Source organism: Chelonia mydas, chromosome 2 (genome assembly GCF_015237465.2).
Source record: "Chelonia mydas isolate rCheMyd1 chromosome 2, rCheMyd1.pri.v2, whole genome shotgun sequence".
Classification (NCBI taxonomy): domain Eukaryota; kingdom Metazoa; phylum Chordata; order Testudines; family Cheloniidae; genus Chelonia; species Chelonia mydas.
Genome location: NC_057850.1, coordinates 250,470,071 through 250,489,650, shown reverse-complemented (window position 1 = coordinate 250,489,650; position 19,580 = coordinate 250,470,071). Strand labels below are relative to the sequence as shown.

The 19,580-nt window shown below is 41.5% G+C and overlaps 1 protein-coding gene across 4 annotated transcripts in view; it reads left to right on the top strand.

Annotated features, from left to right (window-relative positions):
• Positions 1–19,580, top strand: part of CTDSPL (CTD small phosphatase like) — a 122,529-nt gene that overhangs the window by 68,143 nt on the left and 34,806 nt on the right. For all 4 annotated transcript variants that reach the window (XM_007066547.4, XM_037891178.1, XM_037891177.1 and 1 more), the window contains exon 2: positions 8,207–8,361. In XM_007066547.4, coding sequence (XP_007066609.1) covers positions 8,207–8,361 — 155 coding nt within the window. The remainder of the gene's footprint in view (positions 1–8,206; positions 8,362–19,580) is intronic.

Genomic DNA, 19,580 nt, shown 5'->3' with positions numbered 1-19,580 from the left:
GAGAGTGGCCACACTGCAAAACAGTCAAGCTACACAGAAAGACTGGATTCGCAGCTGATGAGTTGTGCCAATTCAAACTCTAGCCTGTAGCTGCACCCCCACTGCATTGCTAGCTTGAGCATCAGCAGCATTCAAGCATCAACCTGTGCATCCTGCCAGGTCAGCTAGCTCGAGTGCAAACCACCACTGAGCTCAAACTAGAGATTTTTATGTGCACAAAGGAGTCGGGTTAGGGGCAACACTCAGTTTGTATCTTCAGCTAACACTGCAGTGAAGGACAATCCCTTAAACTCTGATAAACTAATGTCTCCACATTTAAACTACATGTGAACAATATGCAGATCTACCTGTCTCTTTCCTGTCCAAACAAAAAGCTCAGCCTCTCTCTCTCTCACATCTCCTTGTGGAAGTCTAGTGGTCAGTTCAAGCTTAACATGGCTAAAACATCTTAATCCTCCCCCCCAGGCTCTTCCCACTAGCTCCTTTTCAATCACTGCGGACAGTGCCACCATCCTGCCTTTCACTAAGGCCTGTACCCTGAGTATCATTTTCAACTTAAACCTTCTCTAGATTCTCATGTCCAGGCTACGTCTGTCTTGCAGATTCTTATGTTACATCTCTAAGATACTGGCTTTCCCTGTCCATTCACGCAGTTAAAACTCTCAACCAGGTTCTCCTCATCTTGCATTTTGCTTACTGCAACATCCTTTCCTCTGGCTTTGCCAAGTGCAATTTTTCCCTGTTCACACCCATTCAGAAAGCTGCTGGAAAGATCACTTTCCTACGTAGTCACATGAGCCATCTCTTTGCATGCCTGTACTGGCTCCCTCTTCTTTATCCACCAAACATATGCTACTTGTTTTCACTATTAAGGCCTTTCGTGACCTATCCCCACCCTACCTCTCATTTCATTCACTATTGAAAGGTTGACTAAGCCTCTGTTGCCTATCCAGTCTGTCCTGCTGATTGGTATTGTCTGATTGTTTCCTTGTACTCCCACATCAGTCTATCCATTCAGTTTCTCTTCTCTATGTCTAGATTTGTAAGCTTTTTGGGGCAGGGAGTGTCTTGCTGTTCTGTGTTTGTACAGCACTTAGCACGATGGAGTCCCGGTCCATGACTAGGGCTTCAAGGTGCTACCATAACACAAATGATAGATAATAATAATTATAAGAACCATGCCTGAATGCACAGTTTTTGGTGTCTGAGACTCAAGGATGAAAGTGCTGTAGCACAGATGATGAAATTTTTGGCACATTAATATCTCCTTTACGTTCAGTCATGGGCAGCGGGTGAACCCCCCATTTGGGGAGGCTAACCTGCCTTCCCTGCACGCCGGATGAAATGCATCCGATGAAGTGAGCTGTAGCTCACGAAAGCTTATGCTCAGATAAATTTGTTAGTCTCTAAGGTGCCGCAAGTACTCCTTTTCTTTTTAGAGATTGTCACTGCCCTGAGGAGTTTACATCAAAATGCCCCAATCTTGCAAATATTTATGCATATGTATAACTTTACATGCACAGATCCATTAACTTCAAATGGGGGCTATTCACATACGTAATTGTTAGCAGGATCAAGGTCTACCTGAAATAACCATGGAGCGCATGGACAGGAAAGATGTAATAAAAGAAGTGTTTAAACAAATAAGTGTCACTTTACGTAACAAGCTAATCATGTAAATTTTCAGATTTTTAAGTAGAGACTGAGACTGGGGAGTGTGAGATCAGACAGCAAAGGAGTGCAAGTAAACAATGAAAAACTAAGTTGAAATGGGCTTTTAGGAAGGATTTGGAGGAAAATGAAGAACTAAGTAGGTATTTCAGATTTACACAGGTGTAGCTAAGATCAGCATTTGACCTCCAGATCAAGATTTATGAATTCAGAGATGAGAAAGCAAAATGAACAAAATGCAAGGTGGACAAATGTTGTTCGTGACGCTGAGTGTAAGAGAGTAGAATGTAAGGGACTGTAAACTACCTGTAGTCCCCATACAGACTTGATACTTGTTTAATATTTAAATGTAGGAAAAATGAAGTTTGTATTAAGTCAAAGAAGAGTTCTCATGTTTGATAAATTAATAGAAAAGCAAGATTAAGTGTGTTACATTTGCTGACACTGTGTTTTCCTAGGCATCTGCTTTGGGAAAAAAAATCATTTAAAAAATGTCCATTTTTAATAAACATTAGCCCAAATGTTCAAAAGTGCACATGTGGAAATCCTTCAAGTGTTTGCAGAAAGAAAAGGAGTACTTGTGGCACCTTAGAGACTAACCCATTTATTTGAGCATAAGCTTTCGTGAGCTACAGCTCACTTCATCGGATGCATAAAGTGGAAAATACAGTGGGGAGATTTATATACACACAGACCATGAAAAAATGGGTGTTTATCATACACATTGTAAGGAGAGTGATCACTTAAGATGAGCTATTACCAGCAGGAGAGTGGGGTGGGGGGAGAGAAAACCTTTTGAAGTGATAATCAAGGTGGGCCATTTCCAGCACATTTCCAGGAGTTAACAAGAACATCTGAGGAACAGTGCGGGGTGGGCGGAGAGGAATAAACAAGGGTAAATAGTTTTACTTTGTATAATGACTCAACCACTCCCAGTCTCTATTCAAGCCTAAGTTAATTGTATCCAATTTGCAAATTAATTCCAATTCAGCAGTCTCTCCTTGGAGTCTGTTTTCGAAGTTTTTTTTGTTGAAGAATAGTCACTTTTAGGTCAGAAATCGAGTGACCAAAGAGATTGAAGTGTTCTCCGACTGGTTTATGAGTGTTATAGTTCTTGACATCTGATTTGTGTCCATTTATTCTTTTACGTAGAGACTGTCCAGTTTGACCAATGTACTTGGCAGAGGGGCATTGCTGGCACATGATGGCATATATCACATTGGTAGATGTGCAGGTGAACGAGCCTCTGATATTGTGGCGGATGTGATTAGGCCCTATGATGGTGTCCCCTGAATAGATATGTGGGCACAGTTGGCAACGGGCTTTGTTGCAAGGATAGGTTCCTGGATTAGTGGTTCTGTTGTGTGGTTGCTGGTGAGTATTTGCTTCAGGTTGGGGTGCTGTCTGTAGGCAAGGACTGGTCTGTCTCCCAAGATCTGTGAGAGTGATGGGTCGTCCTTCAGGATAGGTTGTAGATCCTTGATAATGCATTGGAGAGGTTTTAGTTGGGGGCTGAAGGTGACGGCTAGTGGCGTTCTGTTATTTTCTTTGTTGGGCCTGTCCTGTAGTAGGTGACTTCTGGGTCCTCTTCTGGCTCTGTCAATCTGTTTCTGCACTTCCGCAGGTGGGTATTGTAGTTGTAAGAATGCTTGATAGAGATCTTGTAGGTGTTTGTCTCTGTCTGAGGGGTTGGAGCAAATGTGGTTGTATCGTAGAGCTTGGCTGTAGACAATGGATCATGTGGTGTGGTCTGGGTGAAAGCTGGAGGCACGTCGGTAGGAATAGCGGTCAGTAGGTTTCCGGTATAGGGTGGTGGTTATGTGACCATCGCTTATTAGCATTGTAGTGTCCAGGAAGTAGGATCTCTTGTGTGGACTGGACCAGGCTGAGGTTGATGGTGGGATGGAAATTGTTGAAATCATGGTGGAATTCCTCAAGGGCTTCTTTTTCATGGGTCCAGATGATGAAGATGTCATCAATATAGCACAAGTAGAGTAGGGGCATTAGGGGACGAGAGCTGAGGAAGCATTGTTCTAAGTCAGCCATAAAAATGTTGGCATATTGTGAGGTCATGCAGGTACCCATTGTAGTGCCGCTGATTTGAAGGTATACATTGTCCCCAAATGTGAAATAGTTATGGGTGAGGACAAAGTCACAAAGTTCAGCCACCAGGTTAGCCGTGACATTATCGGGGTTACTGTTCCTGACGGCTTGTAGTCCATCTTTGTGTGGAATGTTGGTGTAGAGGGCTTCTACATCCATAGTGGCCAGGATGGTGTTTTCAGGAAGATCACCGATGGATTGTAGTTTCCTCAGGAAGTCAGTGGTGTCTCGAAGATAGCTGGGAGTGCTGGTAGCGTAGGGCCTGAGGAGGGAGTCTACATAGCCAGACAATCCTGCTGTCAGGGTGCCAATGCCTGAGATGATGGGGCACCCAGGATTTCCAGGTTTATGGATCTTGGGTAGCAGATAGAATACCCCAGTTCGGGCTTCCAGGGGTGTGTCTGTACGGATTTGTTCTTGTGCTTTTTCAGGGAGTTTCTTGAGCAAATGCTGTAGTTTCTTTGGTAACCCTCAGTGGGATCAGAAGGTAATGGTTTGTAGAAAGTGGTGTTGGAGAGCTGCCGGGCAGCCTCTTGTTCATATTCTGACCTATTCATGATGACAACAGCACCTCCTTTGTCAGCCTTTTTGATTATGATGTCAGAGTTGTTTCTGAGGCTGTGGATGGCATTGTGTTCTGCACAGCTGAGGTTATGGGACCTTCAAGTGTTAGTGTGTCGGCATTCAAATTCATGACGTTCATGCAGGCATGAGTAGGTCCCTACCAAATTCACAGCCATGAAAAATGCATCATGGACCGTGAAATCTGGTCTTTTGTGTGCTTTTACTCTATACTATACAGATTTTAGAGGGGAAACCAGGGTTTCTCAAATTGGGGGTCCTGCCCCAAAAGGGAGTTGCAGGGGGGTCACCAGATTATTTTAGGGCGGTCATGATGTTGCCACCCTTACTTCTGCGCTGACTTTAGAGCCGGGCAGCCGGAGAGCGGCAGTGGCTGGCCGGGCACCCAGTTCTAAAGGCAGTGTCCTGCCAGCGTCAGCACAGGAGTAAGGGTGGCAGTACCATATCATGCCATTCTTCTGTCTACGCTGCTGGTGGTGGTGACTCTACCTTCAGAGCTGGGCTCCCGGCCTGCAGCCGCCGCTCTCCAGCTGCTCAGTGAAGGCTACACTGCTGCCAGCAGCATTGTAGAAGTAAGGGTAGCAGTACTGCAACCCTCCCTACAATAACATTGCGACACCCACCCACACACGCACACACACAATCATACAACTCCTTTTTGGTTCAGGACCCCTACAATTACAAGACCATGGAATTTCAGATTTAAATAGCTGAAATCATGAAATTTACAATTTTGAAAATCTTATGGCTGTGAAATTGACCAAAATGGACCTTGAATTTGGTAGGGCCCTAGGCAGGAGGCATTGTGTGTATGCAAATTGCGTGTAACCAAAAATGTTCACACAATTTAGAGAACGTGGTCCTTCATTTATGGTTGTGGTTTTTAATACGTCAGAAGCATTTAGAACGTTGTTAATGTATAAATCAAAGTAAATATATAAAATGGATTCTATACAAAGAAATGTTTCATTGTATGAACTTTCAGAGTACTGCCTTAAGCAACATAGGTTCAGTTTCTCTTAATGTAAAATTTACCATGTTAGCTAAACATAATCTGGATTGAAGAGGATATACATGTACAAATCCATTTGCTTTCGGATACTGTGAGTGTTTCCACTTTGTGGCAATAAACCAAAAGGAACCATGTTGAGTTCCGCTGCTGTTTTTTTAAAAGGGAGAAAATGTTTACCAAATGAAATACTGGGGAAAGAGATATTACTCTTAGACCTGTACTAGAATTTTGCAAATGATGGGAAGGAGAAAATGTTATGAAAGCATAATTTGTACAATGACTGTTCAGCATTAAAATAATGATTTTATTTTCACACAGCAGTGAATTTATTTAAAAGACCATTCAGTTCTATGACAGGTGTAATGTGATGCTTCATCTCTATCCGCTATTGTGTGGTTGTGCCCTGTGTGTTAGATAAAGAGTTATGTTGCTCCTTTTTATTGTGGATTAATTTTATTGTATCTTTCTGAAGGATTTTCATTTTCTGGATAGATCTGTTGCTTTGATCAGATTTAAAACTTTGACGTATGCGGAGAAAAACTATCTGTGATACGTTGGACAATATTTTTGAGGGGGGGAAATGAATGAGGTGAAATGTACTGTTTTATTGCCGTGTTTTTATAATGCATCTTTGTGAAATTGTCAGGAAAAAAGACTACCAGGCGAGCCACAAAAAACTACTTCCCACACTTGACCATGGTGATGATGAAATGAAATAGACGTTTTATTTACTTGTTTAAAAAAAAAATCACTCTTAGTAGTCAATTGGAATTTTGCAAGGCTGAGCTAATGTGTTTAGAAAAGACACTGTAAAAAATTGAAATCTAAGATGTTGATTACTATTCTGGATATGGGTGACGATTGTGTATACGTTACCTTCAGTAGTCCTGCACCTGTGAAAGGACGGAGGAAATCGAGGGAAATAGCTTAACAACTTTTTTCATTCCGTCTGTCACAGCAAAATGTTTAGGAGCCAATGAAATCCTTAAGTCAGAAGCTTCTGATTGAAGTGGTTCTCTCTGTGCTTTTAATTTAAATCTGTATTATAATTGAAAAGAGGGTAGGTATAAAATGGTTGCTTGCTCAGACTTTGTTTAAAAGATAATTTTTATTAAATTATAACAGGATCAGAAAGTGAAGGTAATTAGTCCTTTGCTTATTGGGACCCCTTCCGCTCCATGTAATGGGAAGGGCAAGGTGGTCATGCCGCCTCCCCCCCCCCCCCCCCCCCCCCCAGGTTGTGATCCCATATAAAGTAGGGTATACTCTTCTCAAGTGATTTTAAGGTAATATAGTCTGGATCTCATGTCTCACAACAGCATCCAAAGCATGCGAGTATCTAGCAGTAATCTTGTCATATTTTTGTTCATACATGCTATATAAATATCCTCTGATTGCATTAACATTAGTAATTATATTAAAGCCTTGTTTTTACCAAAAAATGCACGTAATATATTTTAAATTTACATTATATTACCGTGGTATATGTTCAGTGTCACTAACAATTGTGCAGTGAAATAGAGAAGATTGTGTGAGAGTCATATGGTGTGAAGGAGTGCATCATTATTAGTTATTTTTCCAGGAGAGGTAATGTGGATTGTATTGATCAATATGTCAAGTAGCAGTAAATAAAATATTTCTAAATACTTATTGTCATCAGGATTAGTCCTGAGGAAATTCAGAAAATTGTTGCTTTTCTAACATATCTGATAACCTGACACTGAAGTTTGTAGTGAATATTTGGATAACAGTTGTCGGAGTCCTGGAAAAGGAGTAATAGTAGAAGCTAGTTGCTAAAACTATGGGCTGAAAGCATTTGGGCCTACTGCAGGTCCTTTGTGTACCTAATGAGTGATAGCTCATAGTCTGTATGTTTTATTATATCTTTCAAAAATGTTTCTCTGCCTCCCCTATGCTACAGCTTCAGTTACCCTGTATCAGCACACAGGGCCATGTAAATCTGTTCCACAGTAAGAATGGCAGCCTTCCTTTCCTTCTAACATTTCATTTAATTCTCTGTGCTACAAGAATTGTTTGTTTGTTATGCTTTTTCATGTTCTATAACATAGCTGTCAAGGCATAAGCAGCAGGAGAATAAAAAAAAAATTCTGTGTGGAATGAGTTTGTGTCTCAAACAGTGTTTTGCCCAAAGTGTTTTGCCCAAAATATGCCCAGGGATCACTTCTGATGACATTCTGTTGTAGAGCAGAGTCCCATTTCAGAGTCAGATTTTGGCAGCAAATTACTGGATGTAGGTCACAGTATCTGTTTTAGGTATTTCTAGAGCAGTGGTTCACAAACTAGGGCCGCCGCTTGTTCAGCGACAGCCCCTGGCAGGCCGGGCTGGTTTGTTTACCTGCCGCGTCCGCAGGTTCGGCCGATCGCGACTCCCACTGGCCGCGGTTCGCTGCTCCAGGCCAATGGGGGCTGTAGGAAGGGTGGCCAGCACATCCCTCAGCCCGCAACGCTTCCCGCAGCCCCCATAGGCCTGGGGCAGCGAACTGCGGCCAGTCGGAGTCGCGATCAGCCAAACCTGCGGATGCAGCAGGTAAACAAACCGGCCCAGCCTGCCAGGGGCTTTCCCTGAACAAGTGGTGGCCCTAGTTTGAGAACCACTGTTATAGAGCATCTGTCAAAGTAAGATCTCAGTATGGTATCACAAGAGCTTGAATTGTGTGGAGAGCCAAACCTAATATGTATATACAGACCTGTGTGTGTAAGTTTGATAGTGAAGGATGTGGTGTAAAGTGGATGAACATCAGGAATTTTCAAATAAAATATAACCATTTTATATCTGGAAAACTTAAAGCATGATTTCTTTCCCCCCCCATTTTATAGTGTCTCAATGTAATATCAGCTTGAAGAAGCAAAGGAGTCGAAGTATCTTTAGCACCTTATTCTGCTGTTTTCGTGACTACAATGTGGAACCACCATCTATCAATAGCACTAATACTCTTCCTCCATTGGTGGAGGAGAATGGAGGACTTCAGAAGGTGAGTGACTTGTACCATTTTTTTTGCCTTTAGATCCTTGTAAATAAATTGGCAGTCTCAAATTACATGGTATGTTTCCCATGTGAAAGGCTCAACTTTACTGTAACTCAAATAGTGTGAACATCCTGAAAAAGTAGCAAATAGCACCCATTGAGACACCAATTTAAAATATTTTCATTTTTCTTTAAAAAGGTAGTCCTAATTTAAGACAAGGTACTAGTACTGCAGCTCTGAAGAAAATAACGGTATATGCAAATAATATGGATATGTCTGCACTGCAGCTGCGTTCCTGTAGCAGTATAATGTAGACACTTTCTGTGTCGATAGAAGAGGTTTTTCCAGTGATATAGTTAATCCATCTCTCCAAAAGGCAGCAGCTAGGTCAACAGAAGAATTCTTTTGTCAATCTAGCTGCCTCTACACCAGGGGTTAGGTCGACCTAACTGCAACACTCAAAATGTGAAATTTTTCACAGCCCTAAGCTACGTGGCTAGATCGAGCTAATTTGTGGACCAGGCCTACGTAAAACCTCAAGGAACCCCAAAATCTAGACTTGTGTTGACATAGGAAAAGGACTCTTACTTTTCCTTCCCCCAATCTATCTCCTTCACCTCCATTGTTAATCTCCAACTAAAGAGGGTTAGATATCGTTCCTTCTGGAGCCAATTAGCACTACTTTGAGCTTCAGTTGAAATAGCTTTTTAAGTGATATGAGGCTTTCCTAGCATGCGGTAGGGCAAGGGAGAGATTCACATTCCGATTCTTTCAATCACACCTCACCTCATAGGTATTGTGCTGCCATGAGACCACCCTAGAGATGTCAATTTAGAGTGATTATTTTCCGAGGTTGCAGGTTGTGTTGTGCTTGCTTATTTTGAGGTTTAAAATAGTAATTGAACAGTGGGTAATTTAAATTGAATAACCCCTTAACATTTCTAATCTTTAAATGAAAATCAGTGGCTATGAAATCCAGAGGGTTACATAGCTATATAACTATAGCATATAATGATAACTCTGTATATCTTTTAAACTGATAACATGGAGGAAACTTGCCTTGCATGACCAAAGACTTAGTTTGGCATGGGGATCATAGGCATCCTATCTTTTTCCCAAAGCCATGCTATATTTTCAGAACTCGCCATGGCAGAATTGTATTATACTGTTATCCAGAGCAACTTCCCATCTGTTCCTTTAAGCATGGGAGCCTCAGAAGAATAGAGGTGAGCCTTTGCTGCTGATGTGAGCAAGAGCAATAGAAATAAAGGAATTCCTTCCCCCCCCCCCTTTCCACTTCTCGCACAGCTCCAGTTCAGAATCTTGACGCAGTTCATGTCACTTTTCTGCTTTTGTAAATGCTTCGTGGACTCTGAAATGCTGGAGCAGTGGCACAGGCGCTATCCAGGGGAAGGAAGAAAGGATAAGCAGATCAGGATGGCAGGGAAACTAAGTGGAGGGTTGGAGTGTTGAATTGGAATAGTGCACACTAGTCTGGGACTGAATTTGGTCCATTGCCCATGGGGCCAGTAGGTTAGGTGCACTGCAGTGTGTATGCAGTACCCGGAGAAGAGGTGGAATTGCATCTCTGTCTAGTACTCCTCTTTGCCTAGCTGCATTATTGACTAACTGTGGAGTGAGCAAAATCTAGTCTTCCATGGATAAAGGGAGAGTCTCAGACTTCTAGTCTACTGCAGGGAGTGTGTGCAAAAACGTAGTAATATGGGAGGAACGGGGAATTAACAAAGCTCTGTCCCTTACAAAATAACAGGATGTGTGAAGGTTGCAGGGAGAGAAGATTATTGGCAAAATAAGGGGTGAAAAAAAAATGAATAAATTCCAGAGGAAGAAAAAGATCCAGAGAAAGAGATAAATGTTAAATATTTGAGTTTTAGTAGTGGTATTGTATTGGGAGACCAAACTAATAAAATGATCTAAGTTCTTTGGATTGATGCCAAAAACTTCAAAATGTAAACTACCCCTAAATATTTTGTAATTCTCTCACTTTTTAATGTATGTGGTATCCTCAAATCTCTAGAAAATATCTTATAATTCAATTTTTATGGGATAGAATAATTACTCTTAGTGTGATTATCCAGAATAGAAATGTTCATAAGGCATCATAATATACAGATAACTCTGACAGATGTACATTATGCCTTGAGGGACCCACCACATATGCTATATAAATACTAGATATTGTCCTCATGTTAATCTGTATTAATATAAATTAATATTAAATAGTTGACTCCAATTTGTAAAATTCAGAAATGAATGTTCATCCAAATTCATATAGTCAGAAACAAATGTCACAAGGTTCACATTTTAAAATTAGACAAGTTTTCAGTGAATTCAGTAGAAGTATTCAGTGAATAATTAACAATCAAAAGAATGCTTAGGAAGGATTAAATTTTTCATAACTATGAATAGACTAAAGAGTGAGGCAGACATATTTTTTAATTTGTAAAAAGGCCGGTTTCAACAAAGCTTTAGAATACTTGGTAGTAAAAAGTGTCAAATCCTTAAACCACTTAACTAAGCCTGTAAAGTTATTGAAAGGAGATGGAGGTCTTGAACCTTGATGAAAATAAGTGAAAGCTGTATGAATGTGTCATAGATAGGAGCTTAGTTGCCGTGGTAATGTATATGCTGCCTTTATTTTAAATTTGAAATAACACTGTTAGAGAATTTAAAGTTGATAACTGCATAAATGATTTGGAATGATAAATAATTGAACATTCAGTGTCACATTGTATGGGATAATGCAGTTTTTCAGAAGATGCTTTGAATTTGCAGCTCTCAAGTCATGTTTCATCAGGCAAGAGTTTTTGTGACCTATTTCCCTGAAAAACAGAGGAAGGGCATTAAGCAATTATGGTGTTCGTCCCTATCAGGAGCTGTAGTATAAAATGATCTATGTATTTCACCTTCTGTCTTTTAGGGTTGTTGCTATATGGATGCTGATGATAAAGATAAGAAAAACAAATTGAGAGAAGGAAGTAGACATAGGGAAAGCACATTGTGATTTTATAGCAATTTAGTGTAAGCCATTCTAAAACTGTTAAAGAACGTTCTTGAAATTGATCTAATAGGTTTAGTTTGAATTGGTTTAGGAGTTAGTTTTTAATCTGTTTCAGTATTAACAGCTTGTTGTTAAGCAAAATGGAAAGCAACAACTACGTTTTTATAAAATACATGTCTCCAAAACTAAGTGAAATAAGACAGATCTTCTAACATTCTTGTGTTAAATAATTCTGTTGCTATTTAATCTTTTTGGTTTACTCTGAAAAATATTTTTCAGAACATACAGCAAATGTGGTGTTTGAATTTTACCAAGCATTGCAATCTGGCTACCTGAGTGACCCCTTACTGGTTTATAGGGTTGGAAGAAGTGCACAGCTGAGGATGATATTGCATAACCACAATTTTATAGCAGTGATTACTATTCCATTTTAAAAAAAGAAACTTTAAAAATCAGATACTCTCTAAAAAGTATGAAGCTATTTTTTAAAGTTCTACTCAGAACAGTCTCTTTGCAACGTGTGCCTTATATGTTGAGTTCTGAGCAGTCCATTCTGTAAAATAGTTAATTTGCAGCACAGCTGAAATTATAATGCAAACTTTTTTCTGTTATTTCTCCATTTAGCTACAGTGCCCCTTAATGCAGAACAAACCTTTGTGCTGTGGCCCACAGATCTGTTATAATGGGTACATCATCCTGCTTGCACCTTAGGTGCAGAACCAGACCTGTCAGTATGGCAGCAAGGGAATGCCCTTCCTCTTGAAGTTCCCTCCATTTTTTCTTCCTCCCCAATGGCAAACAGAGTCAACCAATCCTCCCGGCTGTATAGGCAAAAGGAAGGTCTTTTGAGTGCTCCCCCCTTATCAGCTGTGTCATCGGGGAGTTCAGATGACTCTGGCTAGAGTGCAGTTTCATTCACAGTGTAACATAAGAACGGCCATACTAGGTCAGACCAAAGGTCCATCCAGCCCAGTATCCTGTCTACCGACAGTGGCCAATGCCAGGTGCCTCAGAGGGAGTGAACCTAACAGGTAATGATTAAGTGATCTCTCTCCTGCCATCCATCTCCACCCTCTGACAAACAGAGGCTAGGGACACCATTCCTTACCCATCTTGGCTAATAGCCATTAATGAACTTAACCTCCATGAATTTATCCAGTTCTCTTTTAAACCCTTTTATAATCCTAGCCTTCACAACTTCTTCAGGCAAGGAGTTCCACAGGTTAACTGTGCACTGTGTGAAGAAGAACTTCCTTTTATTTGCAAAAAGAAAAGGAGTACTAGTGGCACCTTAGAGACTAACCAATTTATTTGAGCATAAGCTTTCGTGAGCTACAGCTCACTTCATCGGATGCATTCAGTGGAAAATACAGTGAGGAGATTTATATACACACAACATGAAAAAATGGGTGGTGTTATACACACTGTAAGGAGAATGATCACTGAAGATGAGCGATTACCAGCAGGAGAGTGGGGAGGAGAAAACCTTTTGTAGTGATAATCAAGGTGGGCCATTTCCAGCAGTTAACAGGAATGTCCGAGGAGCGGTGGGGGGTGGGGGAAATAAACATGGAGAAATAGTTTTACTTTGTGTAATGACACATCCACTCCCAGTCTCTATTCAAGCCTAAGTTAATTGTATCCAGTTTGCAAATTAATTCCAATTCAGCAGTCTCTCGCTGGAGTCTGTTTTGAAGTCTTTTTGTTCTAATATTGCAACCTTTAGGTCTGAAATAAATTGGTTAGTCTCTAAGGTGCTACTAGTACTCCTTTTCTTTTTGCGAATACAGACTAACACGGCTGCTACTCTGAAACCTTCCTTTTATTTGTTTTAAACCTGCTGCCCATTAATTTAATTGGGTGGCCCCTAGTTCTTATACTGTGGGAACAAGTAAATAACTTTTCCTTATTCACTTTCTCTGCACCACTGATGATTTTATATACCTCTATCATATCCTCCCTTAGTCTCCTCTTTTCCAAGCTGAAAAGTCCTAGCCTCTTTAATCTCTCCTCATATAGGAGCTGTTCCAAACCCCTAATCACTTTAGTTGCCCTTTTCTGAACCTTTTCTAGTGCGAGTGTATCTTTTTTGAGATGAGGGGACCACGTCTGTACGCAGTATTCAAGTTGTGGGCATACCATGGATTTATATAAGGGCAATAAAATATTCTCCGTCTTATTCTCTATCCCTTTTTTAATGATTCCTAACATCCAGTTTGCTTTTTTGACTGCTGCTGCACACTGCGTGGATATCTTCAGAGAACTATCCACAATGACTCCAAGATCTTTCTCCTGATTAGTTGTGGCTAAATTAGCCCCCATCATATTGTATGTGTAAGTGGGGTTATTTTTTCCAATGTGCATTACTTTACATTTATCCACATTAAATTTCATTTGCCATTTTGTTGCCCAGTCACTTAGTTTTATGAGATCTTTTGAAGTTCTTCGCAGTCTGCTTTGGTCTTAACTGTCTTGAGCAGTTTAGTATCATCTGCAAACTTTGCCACCTCATTGTTTACCCCTTTCTCCAGATCATTTGCGAATAAGTTGAATAGGATTGGTCGTAGGACTGACCCTTGGGGAACACCACTAGTTACCCCTCTCCATTCTGAAAATTTACCATTTATTCCTACCCTTTGTTCCCTGTCTTTTAACCAGTTCTCAATCCATGAAAGGATCTTCCCTCTTATCCCATGACAACTTAATTTACATAAGAGCCTTTGGTGAGGGACCTTGTCAAGGGCTTTCTGGAAATCTAAGTACAATATGTCCACTGGATCCCCCTTGTCCACGTTTGTTGACCCCCTCAAAGAACTCTAATAGATTAGTAAGACATGATCTCCCTTTACAGAAACCATGTTGACTTTTGCCCAACAATTTATGTTCTTCTATGTGTCTGACAATTTTATTCTTTACTATTGTTTCAACTAATTTGCCCAGTACTGAGGTTAGACTTACCAGTCTGTAACTGCCAGGATCACCTCTATAGCCCTTCTTAAATATTGGCGTTACATTAACTATCTTCCAGTCACTGGGTACGGTAGCTGATTTAAAGGACAGGTTACAAACCATAGTTAATAGTTCCACAATTTCACATTTGAGTTCTTTAAGAACTCTTGGGTGAATGCCATCTGGTCCTGGTGGCTTGTTACTGTTAAGTTTCTCAATTAATTCCAAAACCACCTCTAGTGACACTTCAATCTGTGACAATTCCTCTAATTTGTCACCTACAAAAATATCCCATTTGCCTTGACCCCTTCTTCCAGGCAAGGTAGGGGAGGCCAGCTGTGCTTGGCAAGATGAAGTCCAGACAGGGCAACATTGCCTATCTCCCCCCCCCCGCCCCGGGCAGGAAAGGAGGTGTGCAGAATTGGAGAAGAACCGGCTCTGAGACAAGCAGCCCCTCACCCCAATCTTCATGAATGGAGGTGAAGCCAGAAGGGCAGCGTACCAGATGGAGATTTACTCCTGGGAGAATTCTGCACCAAAAAAATTAAAAATTCTGCACACAATTTTAAAATTCTGCAAAATTCTGCAAATTTTATTTGTCAAAATAACACTATATAATCACACCAGTTTCAATTATTTTGGTAATTTATTTCAAAATACCTGTCTGTAACAATACAGACACAACAACAAAAAATTTCCCTAGGAGTAGAGAGTTAAAGAAACCCCCTATGACAACCCAGTTCCTGTTTCTCTGTCCCCTTTCTTTCAGAGTCCAGCCATGGGGCTCCCCCAGCCCAGAAACTCACACCCCTTTCCCCCCCAGAGCCAAGCCACAGGCCTCCCAGCCAAGACACTCATACCGCCTACCCTCCTAGAGCCCAGGGATCCAGAGGGAGATGCCTGATGCTGGGTCCCGGGCTTACACAGAGTTTCCTGCACACTGCCGCGTCTTTCCTTCAAGGAGTGCTGGGAACTGCAGCTGCTGGGAGCCCTCCAGTTCCCTCCCACTCACCTTGTCTTCTGTTTGCAGACTGGGCTCTGTTGGATCCAGCAGCCCCTAGAGGCGGTCAGCATCTCTGCAGCCTGTTTTGTGGGGGGGAAGGAAATTCTGCACACACAACATTAATCTCTGCAAAATTCTTCATTGCGCAGTGGCACAGAATTCCCCAGGAGTAAAGATTGCTCCTGAGTCCCTGTAGCTTGCACCAGCAGCCATGCCCCAGATTGCAGAATTCAGCCACCTCCTCCAGCTCCACTTCCCCAGGAGTCATAGGTGGAGGGCCCTTGTCACAGCACAGATGTTGCCAATGCTGGAGAGAGCTCCCTCCCCCTGCTTCCACCTATGTAACAGCCTTCCGTCCCCAGAACTTCTCATGTCACAGGCTGAGACCTCCAGGGGAAACACAGACCAATCTGGCCCATGTAGATCCCATGCAATAGAGCGGGGACAGCTTCTGGTGAGCCCATCCTTGAGCCCCAAGCCAGTACCTTCCTTGAGAGACCCAGAAAGGGTCCATATGAGGGAGGGGAGAAAAACAAACCCAACCTTTTATAGGACAGGGAGATCACTAGCCATGTGAATTATTTTCGGAGCAATCCCTGAGCACAGTTTCACTCCCACTTCTGAAGCAGGATTAAAGGGGCAAATTCCCAAATGGGGAAATAAATGAATAATCAGTGCTGTTTCCCCTGCTCTCCTTCACAGAGTGTAGGAGCATGGGCAATCCTCAATGTCTGATTCTCATGGATACCTTCATGAAGTGCATCATAGGAATTAATCATCCGTTTTGGGTTCCCCTGCTCACCGTTACAGAGTGCAGCATGGCAGATCAGTGCAGAAAAGATCAGGCCACTGCTTCATAGATACCAAGGCCAGAAGGGACTGTTGTTATGATCTAGTCTGACTTCAAGTAGAACATAGAACTTCCCCAAAATAATTCCTTAGAGCATTTAAAAATTCAGTGATGGTGAATCCACCACAACCCTTTGTAAATTGTTCCAATGGTTAATTACTCTCATTTAAAATTTTTCGGCTTATTTCCATTCTGAATTTGTTTGGCTTCAACTTCCAGCCGTTGGATCATGGTTTACCTTTCTCTGCTAGATTGAAGAACCCATTATTAAATATTTGCTCCTCAGGGAGGTAGGTAGACTATAATCAAATCACCCCTTAGTCTTCTCTTTGTTGAGCTAAATAGATTGAGCTCCTCGACTCTATCAGTATAAGTCATGTCTTGTAATCATTCTAGTGGCTCTTCTCTGAATTCTCTCCAAGTTATCAACATCCTTCTGGAATTGTGGACACCCCAGCTGAACACTGTATTCCTGCATCAGTGGCACCAGTGCCAAACACAGAGATAACATAACTTCTCTACTCCTACTCGAGATTTCCTGTTTATGCATCCAACGATCACGTTAGTCCTCCTAGCTACAGCATTGTACTAGGAGCTCATGTTTAGCTGACTTATCCACCATGACCCCCAAATCTTTTTTTAGAACCACTGCTTTCTATGATAGTTCCCCATCCTGTAACTATGGCCTGCACTCTGTTTCTAGATGTGTACATTTACACTTAATCATATTAAAATGCATATGGTTTGCTTGCACCCAGTTTACCAAACAGTCCAGATTGCTCTGAATCAGCGACTTTTCTTCATTATACTCCCCCAATTTTGTGTCATCTATAAACTTTATCAGTGATGATTTGATGTTTTCTTCCAGGTTATAGATAAAAATGTTAGATATGTGCTGATTCCTCAAGGCATGCATGCACATACACCCGCTAAGGGAATTCTTCTTCCTTAGTGGAGGAAGGCCAGCAGCCCGAATCAGAGCTAAAAAATCGAGTAGTAAAACATATACATTAAAAAAAAAAATCCAGGCAAAAAAGTACTCGGTACAGTGAAACTACACTTAAGAGGTCTGCAGTCACCCTAGACAAGCTATGGCTGTATATCTGTTCTCCTGAACCCTGTGAAGGTGTAATAGGATAGGGATTTCCTGCCACACCTGAAGGACTGTGAAAGTGTTGCTTTTTTGATCCCAGCTGCCATTGCAGGTTATCATGCCTGGCCTCACCTTCACCTCCTCCCTCCAGAAGCTGGCTGTAGTATAGAGCATTGAGGAATAACCTGAAGCGCGCACACACTGATACATGGGCTTCTGGTGTATCTTGAATTCAGGACAAACACAGACACATCATTCCAGGAGAGTCAGTCATAGCCCTGGGCTGAGGATGAATACTGTCAGATACAATGTCTCGTGTCAGAGGAAGATTAACAGACTATAAAGATGGTCATAATGGAAAACAAGTGGTGTCATAAACAAAAATTCAATTCTTATTGGAGCCTATTAGGAATTGTGGTCTAATACACAGGCATGCTTAAGTGATGCACACTTCACATAATACACAGAATTACTGGATTGGTATACCTTCTGCATCTCACCAATCTCATCAATTGGCAGAGTTCTAGCTCCAGTTGTACATTCTCTGCTTCTATAGGTGGTGAATGCAGCGAGTCAGATTTTTTTTTAGGGGTTTTTCCTGATTCAGATCAGGGAATGGAAATGAGGTGGAACACAATGATTCATTGAGGTCTCAGAGCACTGATTTTTCAATGGATAACAGACCTGTTCTTTTTTCAGAGTAGCAGCCATGTTAGTCTGTATCCACAAAAAGAAAAGGAGTACTTGTGGCACCTTAGAGACTAACAAATTTATTTGAGCATAAGCTTTCGTGAGCTACACCTCACTTCATCGGATGCATTAAGTGGAAAAGACCTGTTCTTGTGACAGTCAACATGTCTGATAGAGTTTTCAGAATAACTATGAAGAACATGATCGGCCCCATGCCCAAGAGAAATTCTCCTGTGCTGGGTGGAACAACGTTTCTTATCTCTCTGTGCACTGCTCACCAAGGAGATGGAACCCCAAGATTTACATGGCAGAAGTCAGTTTAGCAAAGCTGTGGTTGCACCCAGAAATATCTTAATCAGCATGAGTCAATTTGTTGGGCTGGTGATTGACCTCTTTGCATCTGGAACCAGTAAATAAAGTTCTCTGCACTCTGGACCCAGTGAGGTCTTCGTGGAAAGCTGGGTAGGGTTCATGCTATAGGTCTTTCCATGCTTTTTACTGCTTCCCAGCATTATACAGAAGATAGGAGCTAGAGCAGAGGTTCTCAAACTGGGGGTTGGGACCTCTCAGGGGGCCACGAGGTTATTATATGGAGGGTCGCGAGCTGTCAGCCTCCACCCCAACCCCACTTTCCCTCCAGCAGTTATAATGGTGTTAAATATATTAAAATGTGTTTTTAATTTATAAGGGGGGGTCGCACTCAGAGGCTTGCTATGTGAAAGGGGTCACCAGTACAAAAGTTTGAGAAGCACTGAGCTAGAATGTGGTTATGATTCTGTTTTTGTACTTCTGGCTGAAGAAGCTATGGCTCTCAGAATTGATTAACCTAGCATTGCCTTTTGGGATGTCTCTGTCTCAGAGGGGATCTGCTGTTGTAAGATCAGTCCTCTATCTTGGCCCAGACAAATTTAAAATGAGTAACTGGATGAAGTGATTACTGCTCTAAAGGATCCCAAAACAGAAGTCAAGAAATATAACTTATTCTACTGCCTGATGCAAAGTCCATAGTTTTAACTACTACGTTCAACCAGTGAAACACAGCCTTGAGTTCCCGTAGTATGACTTTATTGTGACGTATAAGCGAAAAGGTCAAGTGTGTGTAGTATAATGTTCTCAACATGTTAAAGGCAAGGAAGTTTTGTACACAGCTTCCAACATTAAATGCGTCTTTGGGGCATCAACCTTATTCCAACCCTGCACAGTCCTAGAGGACAACCTTGAAACCTCATTCTGCTCCTTACAGCACTACCCAGATTGAACCCTGGCAGTAAGTAGTGGTATACTTCCTACCAACTGGGGTAGGCCTCCCAAGGCTTACATATTCAATCAGATGAGTTATTTGAAATTGAGAGCTTTCTCTGAGATCTAGTATTGTACTTTTAATTAAGACGGGTAGTCCTCAGAACTGTCATGGCATTCAAGAAATATTCCTCCTTCGGTTAGGTATCGTAGTCCAATCCTTAGGAGCACTGACATTCTCAGAGGAAAGTAGTCATGTCTCCTAATCTGCCAGAAGGCCTGCTTCACCAAATTCTGCATATTGGTCATTTCCATGCCTTAATGCCCAAGGAATGATAGAAGAAATATTTTTATATAATATTTTTTCATTTTGGATGTC